Source organism: Periophthalmus magnuspinnatus, chromosome 1 (assembly GCF_009829125.3).
Source record: "Periophthalmus magnuspinnatus isolate fPerMag1 chromosome 1, fPerMag1.2.pri, whole genome shotgun sequence".
NCBI lineage: Eukaryota > Metazoa > Chordata > Actinopteri > Gobiiformes > Gobiidae > Periophthalmus > Periophthalmus magnuspinnatus.
The window spans coordinates 7,706,739-7,726,208 of NC_047126.1; the positions used below are offsets into that span (position 1 = coordinate 7,706,739).

The 19,470-nt window shown below is 39.4% G+C and overlaps 1 protein-coding gene across 3 annotated transcripts; it reads left to right on the forward strand.

The window, feature by feature from the left end:
• The first annotated feature begins 8,318 nt into the window (after nt 1–8,318).
• tlr3 (toll-like receptor 3) lies at nt 8,319–17,345 on the forward strand. Of its 3 annotated transcripts, none has more exons than XM_033971743.2 (6): nt 8,319–8,469; nt 9,594–9,795; nt 11,708–12,172; nt 13,680–13,871; nt 13,993–15,839; nt 16,379–17,345. In XM_033971743.2, the coding sequence occupies exons 2-6, from the start codon at nt 9,781–9,783 to the stop codon at nt 16,608–16,610; spliced, it is 2,751 nt and encodes a 916-aa protein (XP_033827634.1). In that variant the 5' UTR covers nt 8,319–8,469; nt 9,594–9,780; the 3' UTR covers nt 16,611–17,345. The 3 variants fall into 3 exon arrangements, with proteins under 3 accessions (XP_033827634.1, XP_055080282.1, XP_055080279.1); XM_055224307.1 differs by having other exon boundaries at nt 9,730–9,795; nt 16,379–17,344; XM_055224304.1 differs by lacking the exons at nt 8,319–8,469; nt 9,594–9,795 and adding an exon at nt 9,903–10,068 and having other exon boundaries at nt 16,379–17,344.
• Nucleotides 17,346–19,470: the final 2,125 nt, after the last annotated feature.

The window sequence follows — 19,470 nt, forward strand, 5'->3', positions numbered from 1 at the left end:
GCTGTGCAGTTTTGTATCATGTTTTTGTATATTTATGGAGAATTGTCGTGTTAGAGCATGGATGACGTAGGCTTGTGGGCGGAGCATTGCACAGAATCTTACAGTCTCACTGTAAGGAGGGTTCGAATCGGGCCTGGGAGAGATCGCTAGATTACTCAAACATGCGTGGATGACGTCTAAAACCTCTTCAGGCATGTTTTTGATGAGGGAACAGCATTATAACATGGAAGGGAAAAATTCATAATGCCCTCTCATACACTAAATAACTAAACCTAGTTTAAGGAAGATGTCTGTGAAATCACTCAGTCGTCCAGGTCTGATCCACAGCAAAAGAGGAAGTTTAAATCTGTGAACTGGACATATTGTTGTAGGAGTGAAGACGTTCGCTGCTCATCCAAGCCGCTTCATCAGTTCAGCTGCTTCTTCGGTTCAAACTGAAGAAGCGGTTGAGCAGCGAGACATCTTCACTCCTACAACAATTTGTCCAATTCACAGATTTAAACTTCCTCTTTTGCTATTTATTTTAAGGAAGCCAAACACATACGTGAGTACCACCTGAAGAACAAGTCCTCATCCCTGTATTACAAGTTGAGCACTTTTTAGAACATTTAGCCTTTTGATGGAGTTAATGGGCAGTGCTTCCTCTAAATCTTTGTGTGTGTGTGGGGGGGGGTGTGTGTGTGTGTGGGGGGGGGGGGTGTGGGGGTGTGTGTGTGTGTGTGTGTGTGTGTGTGTTTGACAATAGCAGTGTCACAGAGGAAAAATATCAAATATATAAATATATGGATAGGTTACAGACAAAGTAGGAAATCAGGTTTTCTGCACAATGCGGAGGCCTTCTATTTCTGGGTTTCAGATAACATCACAACATTGTATAAGCTAATATTAATTTATACAGATGGAAAATAAAATTGTTAAAATGTGAAATTATGTTGTCATACAGCGAGTTGTTAAGTTTAGTCAATAATTGAAAATACTAGGGTCCACTTTTGGATATTTCATGGCAAAGTACAATGTAATCAATCGGGAAAACTGGCTCTTGCCCCCATCTGAGAATATGACATTATCACATCCTAGAATCTGAAAACCAACAATAGAATGTCTACGCCTTTTATAGAATGTCTGAAATGGCCAGGGAAAGTAGGAAATTATCACTTTTCTCTACTTCATCTAGCCATTCTATAGCATTCCTGAAGGCATTTAGGCAAAGCAGAGACTGGGGCTGCAAGATTAACCCCAATCAAATCAAACTCCATTTTTTTAGTACCATTGTTTCCTCCACAAACAACAACATATTCTCTATTATTCTGTATAAAACTGCTAAGCCAGTAGTTTAGATCTGTGCAAACATCCCCTCTCAACATACACATCACTGGTAGAGCTCTCAGATCCACTGTCTAACAGGTTGGAGGTGCGATTTCAGATCCCACAGGGCTAGAATTGCAGGTGGATTAAGGACACAACAACAGCAAGACAGCAAGACACTTAACCACCTCACTCCCTGTGTCTGTGTACACCGATGTGTGAATGCGTATGAATGGGTGAGTGGGTCTTGACGGACTATATAATGTGACTGTTAAACATTACCATTTATTTCCTACTTTGCCTAAGACTAGTCATTCTATACAGTGCCTGGATTATCAACTTTGCCTGTTAAATATTATACTTCTGCAAGACAACTGAAATTTCTACACTTTCACTTCAACAATTTAATCTTTCGATATTTTTAGAAATTAAAAAGAATTTAAGCATTTAACTCATAATTTGTAATGGATGCATATTTGTGGTTGAAGTGTCTTGCCTAAGGACACAGCCTGCACACAGCTTGAAACCTCTACCCTCCAGTCGGTCTGCGGGGCTCTGTGGACGTAACCTCCCCGTGTTACGTAAGGCTCAGTGACAGGTGGACTGTGCACTGTCTGACCACAGTAAAGTCAGATTAAGATGGCAGCGTGCCTTCTGTCTGGAGGTGGCTTTATCCACCTGCTCCATGACCTCAGCTCCTCACACAAATCCAACAAATGTAACGGGACTTTGGCAGCATAGAAATTAGGGCTGTCCTGATAACACATTTTGAAGCACGATATATCGCTACAGAGAGATATTGTGATAAACGTAAATACTGAAATGACTTTATGCCACTGATTAAGATTAAAATAATGCAAGATAATCCTAGTGAACCATTTTTTAAAAAGATTGCATCATTAAAAGGCCTGAGCTGCAACAAATAAATCAGAAAATGAACCAATATTTAGCCAAAGAAGTGACTTTTTCAACCCTTTTCAGCTCAAATGTTTTTGATTTACAGCTGAAAATCCCTCAACCTTTTGCAAAGAACTGTACACATAAATACTGAGCCCCAAAATATATCGTTCTAGCTTTTGTATACTGAACGATAAGTGGATATCGTGATTTTTATGACAGGCCTAATATAGTAAAGTAGTGCGTGGGTTGTGGAGAGTTGCTTTAATAGTAAGAATTTAAACATTAATGCTGTTAATAAAAAAAAACAACCCATTAATAATAAATACAAATTCAAGAAAAATATTAGACTGATATGACAGTTTTTACATCCAGGAAAAAAACTAAAACAAAAAACAAAAAAACAGGACTATATGATTAGGTATACTGATACGTACAGGTAGAAGAATGACTGTTTAGAAAATCCAGATATTTTGAAAGCTATATCAAACATAGTGCAGTACCTCAACCTACAAAGAGAGGGCAGTCAGTGGGTTAAGCAGTTTGAACCTTGATCAGTCGCATATTGTGTGTTGTGCTCTTTGGCATCACACTTCACCCACATGGTTTCCTGTATAAGATCACGCTGCCAGAAATGAAATAGATCTTATATCAAAACATATTAACATGTGTCTGATGTTTTAGCTTTACTCAGCATGTTTTCTGTCCACCATAAAGAGGTGTCTGGAGAGTGATAAAAAGGTGCCCCTTCAGAGTGCTTCCTCACACCTCTCGTGAGCACATACAGCAGTGCAGAGGTGGAGCCCCCCAGCTGATTCCACACTATATCGATGAGCTGCCAGCCTGATGAAGTATGTCTGAGTCAGCGCATCCCCGCTCTCATACAAACACACAGGACACAGAGATCAGACTGAGAGCAGCTGACAATGTGCCTTTTCTGACAACGAGCCAAATATGAAGGCATCGCTATGCAGCTAATGAATGATGAGCAGTGCAGTCCTCGCTGGGTTAAGGATCTCAGTGTTGTGTTGGCTAGAAGATCAAAAAGGCATCAGATTAAAGCAGGTCTAAAGACTCTGGACAACCCCCTGAAATCTGAGTCCTTCATAGGAACCAGAACCACATTTTGAGAAACAGTGACAATGCATTTATTCATGTTTTTGTTTAATCTAATAAAGTGTCACAATGATGCGGCTGCAGCCATATTGATGTAGCACAGGGTTGTCAGAGACACACGAGGGGTGTGACTCTCTCTCTTCTGCTCCTCCTCTCTTCCTCTTCTCCTCCTCACCTCATCACTTCCTCTCCTCCTCTCTTCTTCTCCACCTCTCTTCCTCTCCTCCTCTTTCCTCTCTTCTTCTCCTCTCTTCTTCTCCACCTCTCTTCCTCTCCTCCTCTTTCCTCTCTTCTTCTCCTCTCTTCTTCTCCACCTCTCTTCCTCTCCTTCTCTCTTCTTCTCCTTTCTCCTCTTTGCCTCATCGCTTCCTCTCTTCCTCTCCCCCTCTCTTCCTTGATCTCTTCTCTCTTCCTCAATCCTCTCCTCCTCTCTTCCTCGATCCTCTCCTCCTCCTCTTTTCTTCTCCACCTTGCTTCCTCTCTTCTTCTCCTCCTCTTTCCTCTTTTCTTCTCCTCTCCTCCACTCTACCTCTCCTTCTCTCCTCTTCTCATCGCTTCCTCTCATCCGCTCTTTCTCTCCTCCACACCCCATCGCTACCTCTCCTCTTCTCTTTCTCTCCTTATCGCTTCCTCTTACTCTCCACCTCTCCTCTTCTCCTCCTAGCTTCCTCTCCTGTTTTCTTCTCCTCTTTCCTTTCTTCTCCCTTCTTCTCCTCCTTTTCTCATCGCTTCCTCTCCTCTCTCCTCCTCTCTTCCTCTTCTCGCTCCATCGCTTCCTCTCCTCCTCTCTGCTTCTCCTACTCTCCTCCTTTTCTCATCGCTTCCTCTCCTCTCTCCTCCTCTCTTCCTCTTCTCGCTCCATCGCTTCCTCTCCTCCTCTCTGCTTCTCCTACTCTCCTCCTTTTCTCATCGCTTCCTCTCCTCTCTCCTCCTCTCTTCCTCTTCTCACTCCATCGCTTCCTCTCCTCCTCTCTTCTTCTCCTACTCTCCTCCTTTTCTCATCGCTTCCTCTCCTCGCTCCATCACTTTCTCTCCTCTCTTCTTCTCCTACTCTCCTCCTTTTCTCATCGCTTCCTCTCCTCTCTCCTCCTCTCTTCCTCTTCTCGCTCCATTGCTTCCTCTCCTCCTCTCTTCCTCTTTCCTCTCTTCTTCTCCTACTCTCCTCCTTTTCTCATCGCTTCCTCTCCTCTCTCCTCCTCTCGCTCCATCGTTTCCTCTCCTCCTCTCTTCCTCTTTCCTCTCTTCTTCTCCTACTCTCGGTCCATCGCTTCCTCTCCTCTCTCCTCTCGCTCCATCGCTTCCTCTTTCCTCTCTTCTTCTCCTCCTCTCCTCCTCTTCTCATCACTTCCTCTCCTCCTCTCTTCCTTTTCTCCTCTCCTCCTCTGTCCCGTGTGTCACTGCCGTAGTGATGTGTGAGTGGTTGACATCAGTGTGAGGCAGTCGGCCTGACCTCTAAACCTGATTGGTCAGCAGTCGTGAGGAGGCGGGGCTGAGGCGGAGGAGGTGAGGGGGGTGATATACTGCAGTGGTGGTTTGTGCAGAGGACACAGTGAACATGGCTGCTGCTTTCATACGAACACAGCACATCACAGCCCTCTGTCCTCTGCCTCGTCCTTTGACTCCGGGGGGTTATGTGAGAGAAAACCTCATCAAGACGGATCCTTATTGAATATTTATAAATATAAAAGGAGCGTCTGTGGTCATGGTGGTTTGTCAAATACATAAATATTCATGAACTATGTAACTTCAAAGTAAATACATATGCGTACATGCTTTATTACTAGACATTTATCATCAACAAACCACTTACACACACTCATTTTGCCTCTAGTGTCTAGCGTGTTTAAGTGACACAAGCCAATACTGTATGTTTATTGACCTAAACCCACTCCGCCCACTTTTGCTGTAAATACGACCAAACTGTGCTTTCTTGTGGTGGCACTTCCGGTTAAACAGGAATTCATTTCAATGGAGAATTTGGAGAACTTTCACTGCTAAAATCTGATATAAAGTAGGTTCGTCTGTGTAAAATGTTCAGCTTTTGTGCGATCAACAAGTCAACACTGCAACGATTCTCTGGCGGCTTTAAAACAGCTCCGTGGAACTTATTTACTGCCAAGATCAGCAGCCGCATGCAAAATAATACAACCTGAATAGCCACAGCAGCGTCCATGACAACTTCCTGAATAAAACGAATACATATTATTAATGTCACAACAATAAAAACTCTTTAAAGCTGGTAAAAATCACAACTAGAGTCTCGAAACAGCACGATTAATGATTTCAAATGTATTATCAGGACTTTTTGTTGAACAGTCCTAATAAGTTCGAATATATACACTGACAAAAATCAATATTATGAAAGTACAATCAAAATGAGTTTCCTGTCCTGTGAGGGCTGTGACCTTTGAAGTGAGGGAGTGGTGTCTGAAGGGAGCATCCTGGGCTAGTTATTTTCATTTGATTGTTTCTGCGTTCCCACATCTCCTCTTTTGGGCATAAAACTATCCACTAGGTTCAAATGAAAACTGGGAGTCCTTAAGTTTCCAGAGTGTGCAGCCTCAAGGACAGAACAAATGAAAGGTATCAGACCATCTAGGGAATTTATAATATATATTTATATCACCAGATCTTATCTGTGTAATACCACAGTCGTCGAGGTCTAATCCATAGTAAAAGCCCATAGTAAAATCTGTCACTATATTTAAATCACTGTATTTCATCTTCTTGCACTGATACTTTTTGACTGCTGTTCTGCCCATGCTCTTTATTTTGTATGTGCATATCAAAGTGCATGTCCTTATTTTTATTTTATTCATTATATTTACTACTTTGGGAGTTCTGCTGACTGACAATGGCGACCCAACTAGCCAAGACATGATCAGCCACAACGATTCTACCTCAGAATGTTCACTATCATGTATCTACCAAACATAAATTTCCTTTTTTTTCCACATTTTTTTTTTCGCTCTCAACACAAACATCATTAAGTGAGTGCTCAGATTCTTAGACCTACAGGATGGTGCAACTCCAGCTCCAACAAATGAATGCAGAGTCCAGTATTAAATATAAAAACACATTTAGTAGTTCTTTGTTGTATAGTTCCACATGTCTTGCTTCATATATTTGACGTCTTCTGTATGTAAATAAAACGTAGAAAGTAGCAAACATAAAGAAAAACATTGAATGAATGAGAGGGTGTGTCCAAACTTTTGACCGGCAGCGTAAATTCCTTGTAGTTTTTGTTTCATTCTGTACAAGCAGAACACTTTTTTTTAATACAAAATAATCCTAGAGACACTGAAATAAAAATACTACAGTAAATAGTAGTTGCTGTATGGAGTCCCAAAGGATTTAGCAGAGTGAGAGCTTAGAACAGACCTACCTGCCCAGTTTACGTAATCTCACTAAGGATCAGAAGACAATCAGACGGAGCATGTTCAGGTGTATAAACTGGGAATTATAGGGATTTTAATGCTACAGCCACTAGTGTATTACTGTGATAGACCCATTTGAGTATTAAGGCCCGACACGCACACACTGTCTGCCCTGTTCACTTTGTAAAATGAAGCCTTACTCTGCTTTGGAAGAGATTGTATTTGATTTATTATGATTTTTAATAATTTTCCATTCTTCTAAATTATCTACAATCAATCTTGTGTAAATGTCTATTTAAGGAGGCAACTGTTTGTGCACGAAATAACCAATACTAGATTTAGAGCTATAAGTAAAATGCCCCATTTGTACTGGACAATTAATTATTTATTTAATTATGAACTGAACCAGATGGAGACATTGCTTCGTACTAAGGCAGTGATTGATTTGAAAATGTTAGACCTCACGATTCAAGAAATATGATGGTATGACCTTTGACACCGACAAACCCTTTACTTTTACTCCTCTCATTACTCAACTATTAGCCCTGTAAGTTTGCTTTTGCTTCTATATAAAGCAGCACCAAAGTATGCTGTACTTATGCTTTTAAAATGTGGCCTGAGCTCAGACTCAGCAGTTCATGTGTGCTTTTAAATTTGTGCTGATGTGCCGATGCCAGAGTGCTGAGGTCCATCTTTCATGCACTTCTTCTGACCTATTAATGCAACTCTGTACTGGTCTGGGCTACTAATTATTATACCCACTTTTATTCTCTGGATTTATGTGATCCTCTGAGTCTTTTATTTATGACAATGGTAAATACAGTGCTTTTCCACCTTCATTCAAACACACATTCATACACCGGTGTATGCAGACACTAGGGGGCGAGGTGGATTAAGTCTCTTGCACAAGGACACAACAGTATTCACCTGTGGGAGCTAGAGTCGTACCGCCAACCTGTGGGTCAGTGGACAAAAAGTTAATTTGTATTTATGTTACTTGGAGAGGAAAGTGGATTCAGAATGCACATGAAATATCTCCACCGTCTAATATGAGGCAGTTATTGTTTTTATTAAGTCAATCTAATGTTTTATAAAATTGCCTGAAAACAACAGGACATACCAGGACGTACCTTGCCTCACTGCACTGTCAGGTATGGTCCCAATTGTTTAAAATTCTCCATTAAAGGTACAGTATGTAACTTTCTGAAGCTGAAAAGTCAACTACAAGATTCCATGGAAATAGAACATTAAAAACCACACAAGAAACATTCTCCCTGGTGATACATACATTTTATGCCATACTGTGGAAGATTATAGCCAAAGGAATAACATTTCCATGGAAACAAGCAGGAAGAGGCAAGTTTGGCCAAATAAGAGTCAAGTTTGTGGAGATGCAAGCTCTCTCAGGGGATGCATTTATTTGTACATGCTTCAATGCACTAAAAAAACATCCATAATGAAAAAAAACCCAAACATGTTTCCATAAAATGTACCTAGTTCGTACATCCCACATATCAGAACTCCGATTAGTTATGTGCTACTCCAATGCTCTGCTGCCCTCTTTTGGCCAAACCCCCAAACTACACCCCCTTCTATTTCTGCACAGTAGTTTCATTTTCTCTTGAGCTGGCATGATGACTGTTGCACCAAGTAATGATAAGGAGGGTCAAATATTTATCTAACCTTGCTGACCAACTGCGCTATAAAAGCTAGCGTCTGGTTAGCATTAAGGCGCATTTACATTTGACTTACTATGAGGAACTTCCTTTCTCAGGTGAGGATTTCAAGTTACTGATACTTAACATGGAAAAGCTTTACATTGAATTCAAAAGAACAGCTGAGCAAAGACAAGATTCTGAGCTGTTGTTTGAATGTGGCTGAAAGCAAGAATAAGTGTTTCTGGTTTGTTTTAGTGCAGTGTCTGGTGTAGCGTGACACAGAAACAAGTTATAGCTCGCCAACCGTGACGTGAACAATGGGTGTGGTACATTACATTGAAACAGAGCAGTGTTGGGAAGTAACTAAAACCATGTACCAAACATTGGTATTCAGAATACTTTTTTTCCTGGGTAATGGTATTTAGAATGCAGTTACTTTCTTAAAATCTAAGGAATACATTGTGGTATTTGATCATGCAATTTAAAGGTCCTATATTAGACTAAATTAATTCTTCTAATATCTTCAAGCCACGTTAGAATGATGTTACCTCGTTTAAAACATACCTGGAGTTGTGTTTTGTTTCATTCACACATGTTCAAGTCAACAGCTACATATTAGTTTAGTTTAGTTTTTAGTTCAGTAGAGATTGGCAATTCCAGGGCTGAAATCATCAAAATGATTCTAGCGCAGGTGTATGGAGTTAAAAAAAGTGGAGCACTTTGTGTATTACCACATAACATCACAAGGTGGAACAGAGTGTTTTCTGTTTGAGAGAAAGCCTCAGGCTAAATATGCAGGGTGTGTGTTAAACGTGGTGAATGAAACAAAACACAAGCTCAGATACGTTTGTGATGAGGAAACAGATCAGAAAATAGCGCAATATGGGCCCTTTAAGCTTAAAACTGCTCAATTTTAGCAAGAAAAACCCTGCAGAAGACACTGCTCTTGTGATGGGAGCAAGTGAGATTTTTTCAGAACAAACGCTGCAACAAATATATAAATATGACTCCTATGTTACATGCTTTTGCACTATAAAATAATGCAACTCAATGTGAAAGTATTCCGAATACACTAAACTAAATACTTTTTCAGAGTTACTGCAATGGAGCAAAGCCAAAATCTAAAAATTGTGTCTGTTGTTTCTCTTTTAAATATGTAAAAAGCACATTACATTCAAATGATAGTTCCACTACATATACCAGCATGTACTTCAATGTTTTAAATGTGTTTTTCTTGCAGCAATCAGACAATTTGTTGAAGAGGCTTCCTGAAAAGATTGTGTGATATTAAAGCAAAAAACATGAAGGGGTTAACTGAACTGAGAGATGTGAAACCGGACTTGTTTTTTTTCATTTCCGGGTCCTGTTGGAACCAGAGTGAACAGTTTGAGGCTTAGTTAAAGGAGTGAGTGGAAGAGACAAGCAACATGAAGAGACATAAGGTATGAATTACATGCTTCATTTTCAAATAGTGCAGTTTGATGGTCTGGATCAAAATGATGAGTTCAGTGAAAAATTGATTATGTTCTGCTTTTTTGATTTTGCTAAGATTATTTTCAGTTGCTAAAAGCAAACAGGAATTCTGAGATTGCAGCAAATTTACTTGCTCAGATGGACTTCAGGAGCAGATGCATCTCCCTTACAGATGTTCAGCGCTAACTCGAACATAAAAAAACAAAATGCTCTTCCTTTGTCACTGGAAAAAGCAAAGCAAGGCAAGTTTATTTGTAAAGCACAATTCATACAGAAAGTAATTCAAAGTGCTTTACAGACTAAGAAAGATATTCAAATCATAATAGAATAAATCAAAACATAAATAATCACAAATAATCATCATAAAATTAACATTAAAAGAGAAGAGTGCAGAATAAAAACCTTTCAGTCATATGCACAGCTAAACAGAACCGTTTTGAGCCTGTATTTAAACATTGTCAAAGTAGAAACCTGTCTCACATCTTCAGGAAGACTGTTCTAGGTTTTAGCTGCATAAAACTGAAACAATAATTCCCCATGTTTAGTCCTGACTCTGGGCAGCAGCGTTCTGATGTACTGCACATATACACTACACATGCAAAACAAAGATATGCATTTCTTAGTGTAAATTGCAATACAAAAAAAAAAAAAAAATGCTAGTTCAATTTTAAGAAAATGTCTAAACCACCTCAGTGAGGCTCACAGTTATAGGGGCAAATTTGGAGTCAAATTCCATATTTGGAATTCCAACCATGAGTATCATAGCAACCGAAGACAGCCCGGAGCGACGCTGTTGAAAGGTCTAGTTCTGCTTCTGTGGAATAAACTTTAATAACACACACATTCTAGGGTTTCAGGTAAAAGCTTGCATTGAAACAGAGCAGAGTTGAATACATGTACCAAACATAAGTATTCAGAATACATTTTTTCTGAGTAATGGTATTTAGAATGCAGTTATTTTCCTAAAATCTAAGGAATACATTGTGGTATTTGATCATGCAATTTAAAGGTCCTATATTAGACAAAATGAATTCTTGATATCTTCAAGCTGTGTTAGAATGATGTTACCTCGTCTAAAACATACCTGGATTTGTGTTTTGTTTCATTCACACGTTTGAGTAATCGTTTATTATTCGTCTGTCTACATCTCCAAAGCTGAAAATGCTCTGTTCCACCTTGTGATGTCATCTAGAGGTAGTTTTCAAGTCAACAGCTACATTTTAGTTCAGCTTAGTTTTAAGTTCAGTAGAGATAGGCAATTCCAGAGCTGAAATCATCAAAATGATTCTAGTGAAGGTGTATGGAGTTTTAAAAAAAAAAGGAGGACTTTCTGTATTACCACATGACATCACATGTAGAGCAGGGTCTTTTCTGTTTGAAAGAAAGCCCCAGTCTAAATATAAAGGCTGTGTGTGTGTGTGTTAAACATGCATGAATGAAACAAAACACAACACAATGTTCTGCCTGTACCACTGATTTAGGAGGGAGCGGGCAGCTGTCAATAAAACCTGTTACTAACGCTAGCGGGAGCAACCTCAGGGAAAGAAGACACCTGATTTGACAGTTTTAGTGTCCATATCTTGAATCACAGACAAAATAGCGAAATAAAAACCCCAGGATCATGTAGAGCAGGTTAATACGAACATTTTGAGACCAAAATAACGACTCATTGCAGCAGTTACGGAGAGAGGGGTGACAATTTTTCAATGTAAACTGAGTAGTAGCCAGAGTCGATGGAGCGTGCCCATGCTCACTATCTATTTAGAACGTGGCAGCTAGCACGTTAGCTATGTCCATTTACATATACAGTCTATGGTTTATACAAACACAAATACATACTGTTACCATCTGAGTGATTATTTATCTTTTCCTCCCCCCAAGGTTCTCAGGGCAATACCTCCACATGCCCGACATTTCCCACATCTTCAGTGGTTAATTGCATTCTGCTTCACCATTGGCCTGACAGAATGCATTCCACCCAAAAAGGAGTCATGTGTGGTGCGAAACGGCCACGCAGACTGCAGCCACATGAGCCTCAATGAGATCCCTCAGAATCTGTCTCACAACATTTCCAGCCTGGACATATCGCACAACCGGATAGTGCGGATCGCCCACCAGTGTCTCAAACCTTACCCTGAGCTAGTGCGTTTGGATGCTAGCTTCAACAGTATCAGCAAACTGGATGAAAAGATGTGCCAAGTACTGCCTTTTCTGCAGACGCTCAACCTGGAGAAGAACCAACTAGACCCAAAGACCCAAGATCTCAGTCAGTGTAGGAACTTAGTGTGGCTCAACGTGGCGAGCAACAGGCTGAAGTTACAACAAGAGCCTTTCGCAGGACTTCAGGTACGACAACAGAGAACAAAATCAATGCTGCGTACATTCTGTCACTAGCTGTGGTTATATGCACTCTAGATCTGATTATTACCAGATTTTTCAAGTTATAAGATTATTCAAATAAAATGTAAACAGAATAATCATCTCATTTCTTCTGATCATGGTCCCTCTAAACCAGGGGTGTCAAACACGTTTTCACCGAGGGCCACATCAGCAAAATGGCTGCTCTCAAAGGGCCAGATGTAAAATAAATCTAACAAATTTTTCAACTTGTTAATTAACTGTTTCTGGATTTATTACTTATTCAAGTTACAAATATTGCATATACATTTGCCCAATGTAAAAATATGGCTGTGTAACTGCGTATGTCCTGATAAATTGAGATTTTAAGACCATCAGACTTTTTAATTTATCATGTCGAGGGCCACATAAAATGATGTGGAGGGCAGCATTTGGCCCAAGGGCCTTGACTTTGACACATGTGCTCTAAACACTCACATTAGATTTTGTGGTTTACAAGTCATTTAAGTGATTTTTAATGTCCAGAAATCAGATCATAATCAGATTTCTTTGTGCATGTGAACCTAGCCAGTATCTGATATATTTTTATTATTTTTGTTTTGTATTTTATTTTCTATCACAAGTTTGAAGGTTAAATTTGGACTTTATGTATTTTCTGTTTTTGAAATTCTCATATTTACACAAAAAGACACAAATGTTTGAAAACAAGTCTATAATAACTGGTATTACACTGCAAAACGTTATCTAGGTAAATTAAAATTACTTCATCTAAGAACATTTTACTTTATGGGAGTAGATTTAACTTGCTCAGGACAAATTTCAGTCAGTGGAATAATTCAAGCAACATTTTGTTTTTTCAATGTGTGCAAAAAGTTGTTGTCTTAAGTGTAACAAGTGTGAGATGGAGAGGTGGGGAGGTGTTCCAGGACGCAGGACATGCTTGAGGGATAATGTCTCTCGGCTCTCCTGGGAATGCCTTGGGGTCCCACCGGAGGAGCTGGAGGAAGTGTCTGGAATGAGGGAAGCCTAGAAGTCCCCGCTTATGCTGCTGCCCCTGTGACCCAGCCCCGGATAAGTGGAAGAAAATGGATGGATGGAAGTGTAACAAGATGTAGAAGATTCCACAAGATTCTTATTTTAATAACAAAAACTCTTGTTCCATTGGTAGAAAATTTTATTTGTCAAGTGAAAGTTACTCAACTCAGGTAACATTTTCTTAGCTCAAGCAATTTTAACTTTGCTAAATTTAACTTTTTGTGTGTGTGAGTGTACATGTTTTCCCCTCTTCCTCTTCTTGATGACATTTTGCAAAATATCACCAAGAACCACAACCACATAAGACTTCACAAACTCTCCCATTGTCTGAGTTTTTAAAGCGACAGTGACTCTTACTAACGATGAATGTTTACCCAAGTGTTTACCCAGGTATTTTTACAACACCTAAAATCTAAAGGTATATGAAGTAACATTTTTGTGTGGGCTGTTGTAATTACAGAACCTGAAATATCTGGATATTTCCAACAACAACTTGAAGTCTGCTGCGCTCAGTATGAAGCCACATGTTTTAAGTCTGAAATATCTGGGCCTAAACCACAACAATATCAACATTCTGAAGACTGATGACTTTAACTTCCTCAAACAATCTTCATTACTAGTGCTCAACTTTTCATCTGTACCACTGACAACAGTAAGTCTTTTAAGTGTAAAAGGGAACTGAAATTGACTGGAGGCTGGAAGTAGAAACTGGATATTTCATCTTTGTTTCGAAATGTGCATACAGTTGTGTCTCACTATTTGTTTTATTTCAGGTGGAACCTGGAAGCTTCAAAAACATTGCAAGTCTCCGTACTCTAGTATTAGATGGCAGCAAAATTGGAACTCCAGTTCTATCAAAACTCTGCATGGAGCTTTCAGGGTCTAACATCGAAGCTCTTTCTCTCAAAAACATGGAGCTAGCGTCCCTCGCCAATAACACATTCACAGGATTGACAAACACCAATTTAAGCAGCATAGATTTATCCGGCAATGAATTGACTAAAATAGAAATAGGTTCCTTTTTGGGGCTACACAAACTTCAGTCTCTAATTATGTCTGAAAACAAGATTAAACAACTAAAACAGGGCACATTTGAAGGACTTCAAAGTTTAAAGATGCTGAATTTGACCCGAGCTCTTGACTCCAAACTTGCCTCTCACCCAAGTATAGAGAACTTTGCCTTCCAGCATCTGGGTGCTCTAGAGACTCTGATATTGCAATCATCTGCAGTTGGTGAAATCACGCAGCATACCTTTAGTGGTCTCACAAGTCTACAAGATCTAGATTTAAGTTGGACAAAAATGTCCTCAAGTAAAGTCATAACTAATCTGACTTTTGCCTCACTTGCAGCATCTCCTCTTGGGAAGTTAAACCTTAAAGCAACTGCTCTCAGACAAATTCATCTTGGAGCATTCACGTTTTTAACCAATCTCACAGAGTTACATCTGGAATCAAATTACATTACACAAACTCTGGCTGGTGACGAATTTGAAGGACTTGGACAACTTGAAGAACTGTACTTGTTCAAAAACGATAAAATTACTTTGACTTCATCTTCCTTCTTCCATGTTCCAAACCTTAAGATACTAATGTTAGGTAAAAGTCTTATTGGTACAACTCTAGACATGGAACCTTCTCCATTCAAGCCTCTGTCCAAACTAACTATTCTTGATCTAAGCAACAATAACATGGCAAACATTCAGGAAACATTGTTGGAAGGGCTGGTCAACTTGAAAGTGCTTTACCTCCAACATAACAATTTTGCTCGCTTGTGGAAGAGCGCTAATGTTGGTGGGCCGGTAATGTTCCTTAAATTCACACCCAATCTTGTAAAACTTGAATTGGACAGCAATGGTTTTGATGAGATTCCCGAAAACGGCCTGAAAGGATTGTTCAACCTTACCCAATTGAGTCTCTCCAGTAATCTTCTAAATAGCTTGAAAGATGGTATATTTGATGATTTACATTCATTGCAAGAGTTAAAACTGCAAAAGAACATGATAACTTCAGTGACGCCTCAGGTATTTCGGACTCCGGTGACCAACTTGAAGGTACTCATCATGGACAAGAACCCGTTTGATTGTACATGTGAAAGCATCTTCTGGTTTCTCACTTGGCTTAATAGCACCAATGCCAGTGTACCAGATCGTGGACAAGAGTACATTTGCAATACACCTCTATCGTACTTCAACAAGTCCATCATGAAGTTTGATACTTTTTCTTGCAAGGACACGACCCCATTCCAGGCCCTGTACATCTTGAGCAGCACTACTGTCCTCCTGCTGATGGTTACGGCTCTTGTTGTGCGATTCCAAGGATGGAGGATTCAGTTCTATTGCAATATTCTAATCAGTCGCACGTTAGGATTGAGCGATGCCAAAGCTGAAGAGGGGAGATCCTTTGAGTTTGATGCGTATGTAATCCATGCAGAACAGGATGCAGGTTGGGTGGAGAGAAGGATGCTTCCGTTAGAGAAGCAGCAGTGCAGATTCTGTTTGGAGGACAGAGATTCAGTACCAGGAATGTCACAGCTTGAGTCCATTGTGGATAACATGAGACGGTCGAGAAAGATCCTGTTTGTCGTTACAGACAATCTCCTCAACGACCCCCAGTGTAGACGGTAATTATAATTTTAATTTACCTCACGATTAACATCAGCAACAGCAAAAGGGTGATCACAGCAGTTACAAATCAATATATTATCGTATCGTACATAATATTTCTGATCACAAAGCATGTATACTCAGATAATAATCAACAATAAACTAGAATAAAACTAGATATTCATTTGTCCAGAACTGAATAAATACTGAAAGACTAACCTCAAACTTTGAAATTTAGAAACTACTCCTACTCGTACTTCTACTATTACCACTGCTACCACTACTAATATTAAAGAAACATGTACATCTGTAGGAAACGGCATCATTGTGGCATTGGATTAGTTTTCAAGTATCAGCCTTTTTCTTGAAATTAAAATTGAGTTTGAAATATTGTAATTACAGAATATAATATGGGTCACAGGAGAGCCAAAATAATACATGTAAATATATAAGATTTCATAATAGTAATAGGTTCTCAAACAGCTGATTTATTTTATCATTATTTATACAGAAGGACTGACCTGAGGTATTACTTTTGTTCTGTTTGGCACTGCAGGTTCACAGTCCACCACGCCCTGCACCAAGTGATAGAAGACAGCCGGGACTCTGTGATTTTGGTCTTGCTGGAGGACATTCATGACTACAAACTGTCCCGGACCCTGTTTCTGCGCAGGGGGATGCTCAGGCCCTGCTGTGTTGTGGATTGGCCCCCCCAGAGAGAGAGGGTCCCTGCCTTTCACCAGAACCTGCTCATTGCTTTGGGCAAGACGAACCACTGGCTCCAATAACTTTTAATAATTAAAGGAAAATAATCACTTCATTACTTCAATTTTAATAATTAGCTGATAATACAGTTTATTGGTTTGTGGAGACTCAAAGTTATGCTGAAAAGGGACAAATGTGTGAACTGAGGTAAAATTTATTTGTATAACATGATTATGCTTTTTTCATTTTTTGGTGATTTTTAGTTTAGTTAAGATATATTTAAGATTAAGAATTTAAATAATGCAAGATTTTGAAATGTATGAAGCCCAGTGGTATGAATGGGAAAAATGTATTATTTTATAATGCTGCCATCTAGTGGTACATATGGTAAAGTGTTACCTCTTTGACTAGCTGTTTATTTTATGTATATTAAATGCTTCCATGACCCAAAAAAAAAACAACTCAGAAAATCTCGAGGAACATAAGTAGAGTGTTTCATGGTGACTGTTCCAGGAATAAACATGGAGAATCATTATTTCCGTTTTATGCAGCTAAAACCTGGAATAGTCTTCTTGAAAATGTGAGACAGACTTTGACAATGTTTAAATCCAGGCTCAAAACGGTTCTGTTCAGCTATGTATACGACTGAAAGGTTTTTATTCTGCGCTCTTCTCTTTTAATGTTCATTTTGTGATGATTATTTATGTTTTGATTTGTTTGTACTGTGATTTTAATGTTTTTCTTATTCTGTAAAGTACTTTGAATTACTTTGTGTATGAATTGTGCTCTACAAATAAACTTGTCTTGCCTGTTTGATTAATCAGCTTATTACTTAAGCAGACATTTGCTCGAGCTGCATGCTCATGCGTTTTAACATTGAAACCAGTGTCGTTACACACAACACTGAAGGCAGTAAGTATAACAGCTATAGTTCCACCCACTTTTCCAGTAAACCACACTTTACTGTGGTGGCTCTTCTGATTAAGCTGAAATTCCATTCATTTCAGTGGAGAATTTGAGATAAAGTTTCACTGAAAATGATAGTAAGTTGATTTGTGTAAAATGTTCATATGCACAAAAAGGAAACACTGCGCTGATTCTCTGGAGAGTTTAAACTGCTTTGTAGTCCGTATCTTCCTATTCCCATCCTCATTACTGAGGATTGAAGCTCATGGATCATCTCCACCAGCTTCCTCCACAGGCTCCGTTGTCTTGCCAAGGCTGTGCACTTCCCAAGAGATGTTTTGGTCCAGTCTTGGACATCACTCTATTGTCTTTTTTGTCTCCTTCTCATCCTCTTGCCATCTATATTAGGATGTCCCTGTTGACCCAGGACAGTCCCAGTTTTGAGCCTTGTGTCTCCTGTCCCAACAGATTTATCCAAAACCAGTGATTTGTCCTAGTTTTATTCAAGAAATGTCCGAGGTGTCCCTATATGATACTGGCCAAATCGTAAAGGACATAGATTCTCATTTGTTTGGCCAAATTACAGAAAGACATGCTTGAAAATGAACTCATGGAAGACAAAAATATGTACTCAATTGCACTGACTGAATTCTCCCACATTAAACTGACCTAGTTCTAGTCACCCTAATCTACACACCGTTCTAGCATCTCAATGCAGATATTTTGGGTCCTGATGATACGACCACAGTGCTGTAGTCTCCTTTTTCTGATACTTGATATTAGTTGAGGTTTGAACGCTTCCAGTCTGTTAATGTCGACAGCAGGAGTGTCACGATAATGAATATATCGACTTATCGTTCAGTATATGACAGATGGAACAATTTTGTTTTTGTTGACATCCCGTAGGGTCCAAGTGTTATCAGGAGTCTACGTTTGGTGCTGTAATGCAGAGCTGGATCACGCCTCAGTGGCAAGGAAAGTAATTCAAAGTGATTTGCAGAATAAGAAAGACTTTGAAGGAGCTCAGGGCAGGTCTTGCTGCCTCCAGTCACTCCAGCTGCTCTGGTCCCTGGTGACTGCCATTACTTTAGTTTTCTTTGTGCTGATTTCAAGTTGTAATTCTCTTGACACTGCCTTGTTTAGCAGAAGCTGAAGTCTTTCTCGTGATGTTGATGTAAGGGCTATGTCATCTCCGAAACTTATGTTGTTAATGTTTCTGCTTGTTTTTACTTCTAGAATACAGTCTAAATGGTAGAGTCAGGGCAAACTCGATTGACTTTTCCTATTATGAAATCAGAATCCTTCCACTGAGTTAAAGCTTATCAGTTCACACAGGTTTACAGCTCTGTCTATCTTTGTGTGCATGTCATGAGGGCAGGAGAGTGCAGTGTTTGGAACTTATCCAAAAACATCTACATTTGTTCTCTAATATGGGTCACGAGGCAGCTTGTGCTAACATGATTCAGAGAACTGTGCAAAGAGCACAGGTGAATGGAGTCCACATTATATCAGTGGTGATAATCAGCAAGCACACTTGAAGTGCATATCAATATTTAGTTGATAACAATTAATGACATCACTTTTTTATACAAACTGTAGTCCAAATTAGTATATTTATTTTTACTTACATATACTGAGCTATTCTGGAGCTAAATTAGAGAAGCTGAGACCTACATAGTTTATTTGTATATTGGACTGTATTTGACTACGCACTTCATATATGTGTATGAATGTATGTGTGTGTGTGGGTGTGTGTGATAAAGTATTGATGGTTGATGAACTGAGGCTCAGAGAAGGCAAACTAATAGTAATTGAGACCTCTGTGAATGTTTTGATGAGGGAACAACATCATTATATGGTTATAAGCTAAAAACTAATATTTTGTATAAAATACACATGTCTCCTTTAATATTCAATGTGTTCCTAGCATTCTGGAGTAGTGTACGTACCTCCTCACAGTAACACAGACCAAGTTCAGCAGAGTTCATATTCCTCAGGACAGACCTAATCAAAGAAAGGCCCCTACATCCTGTCCCG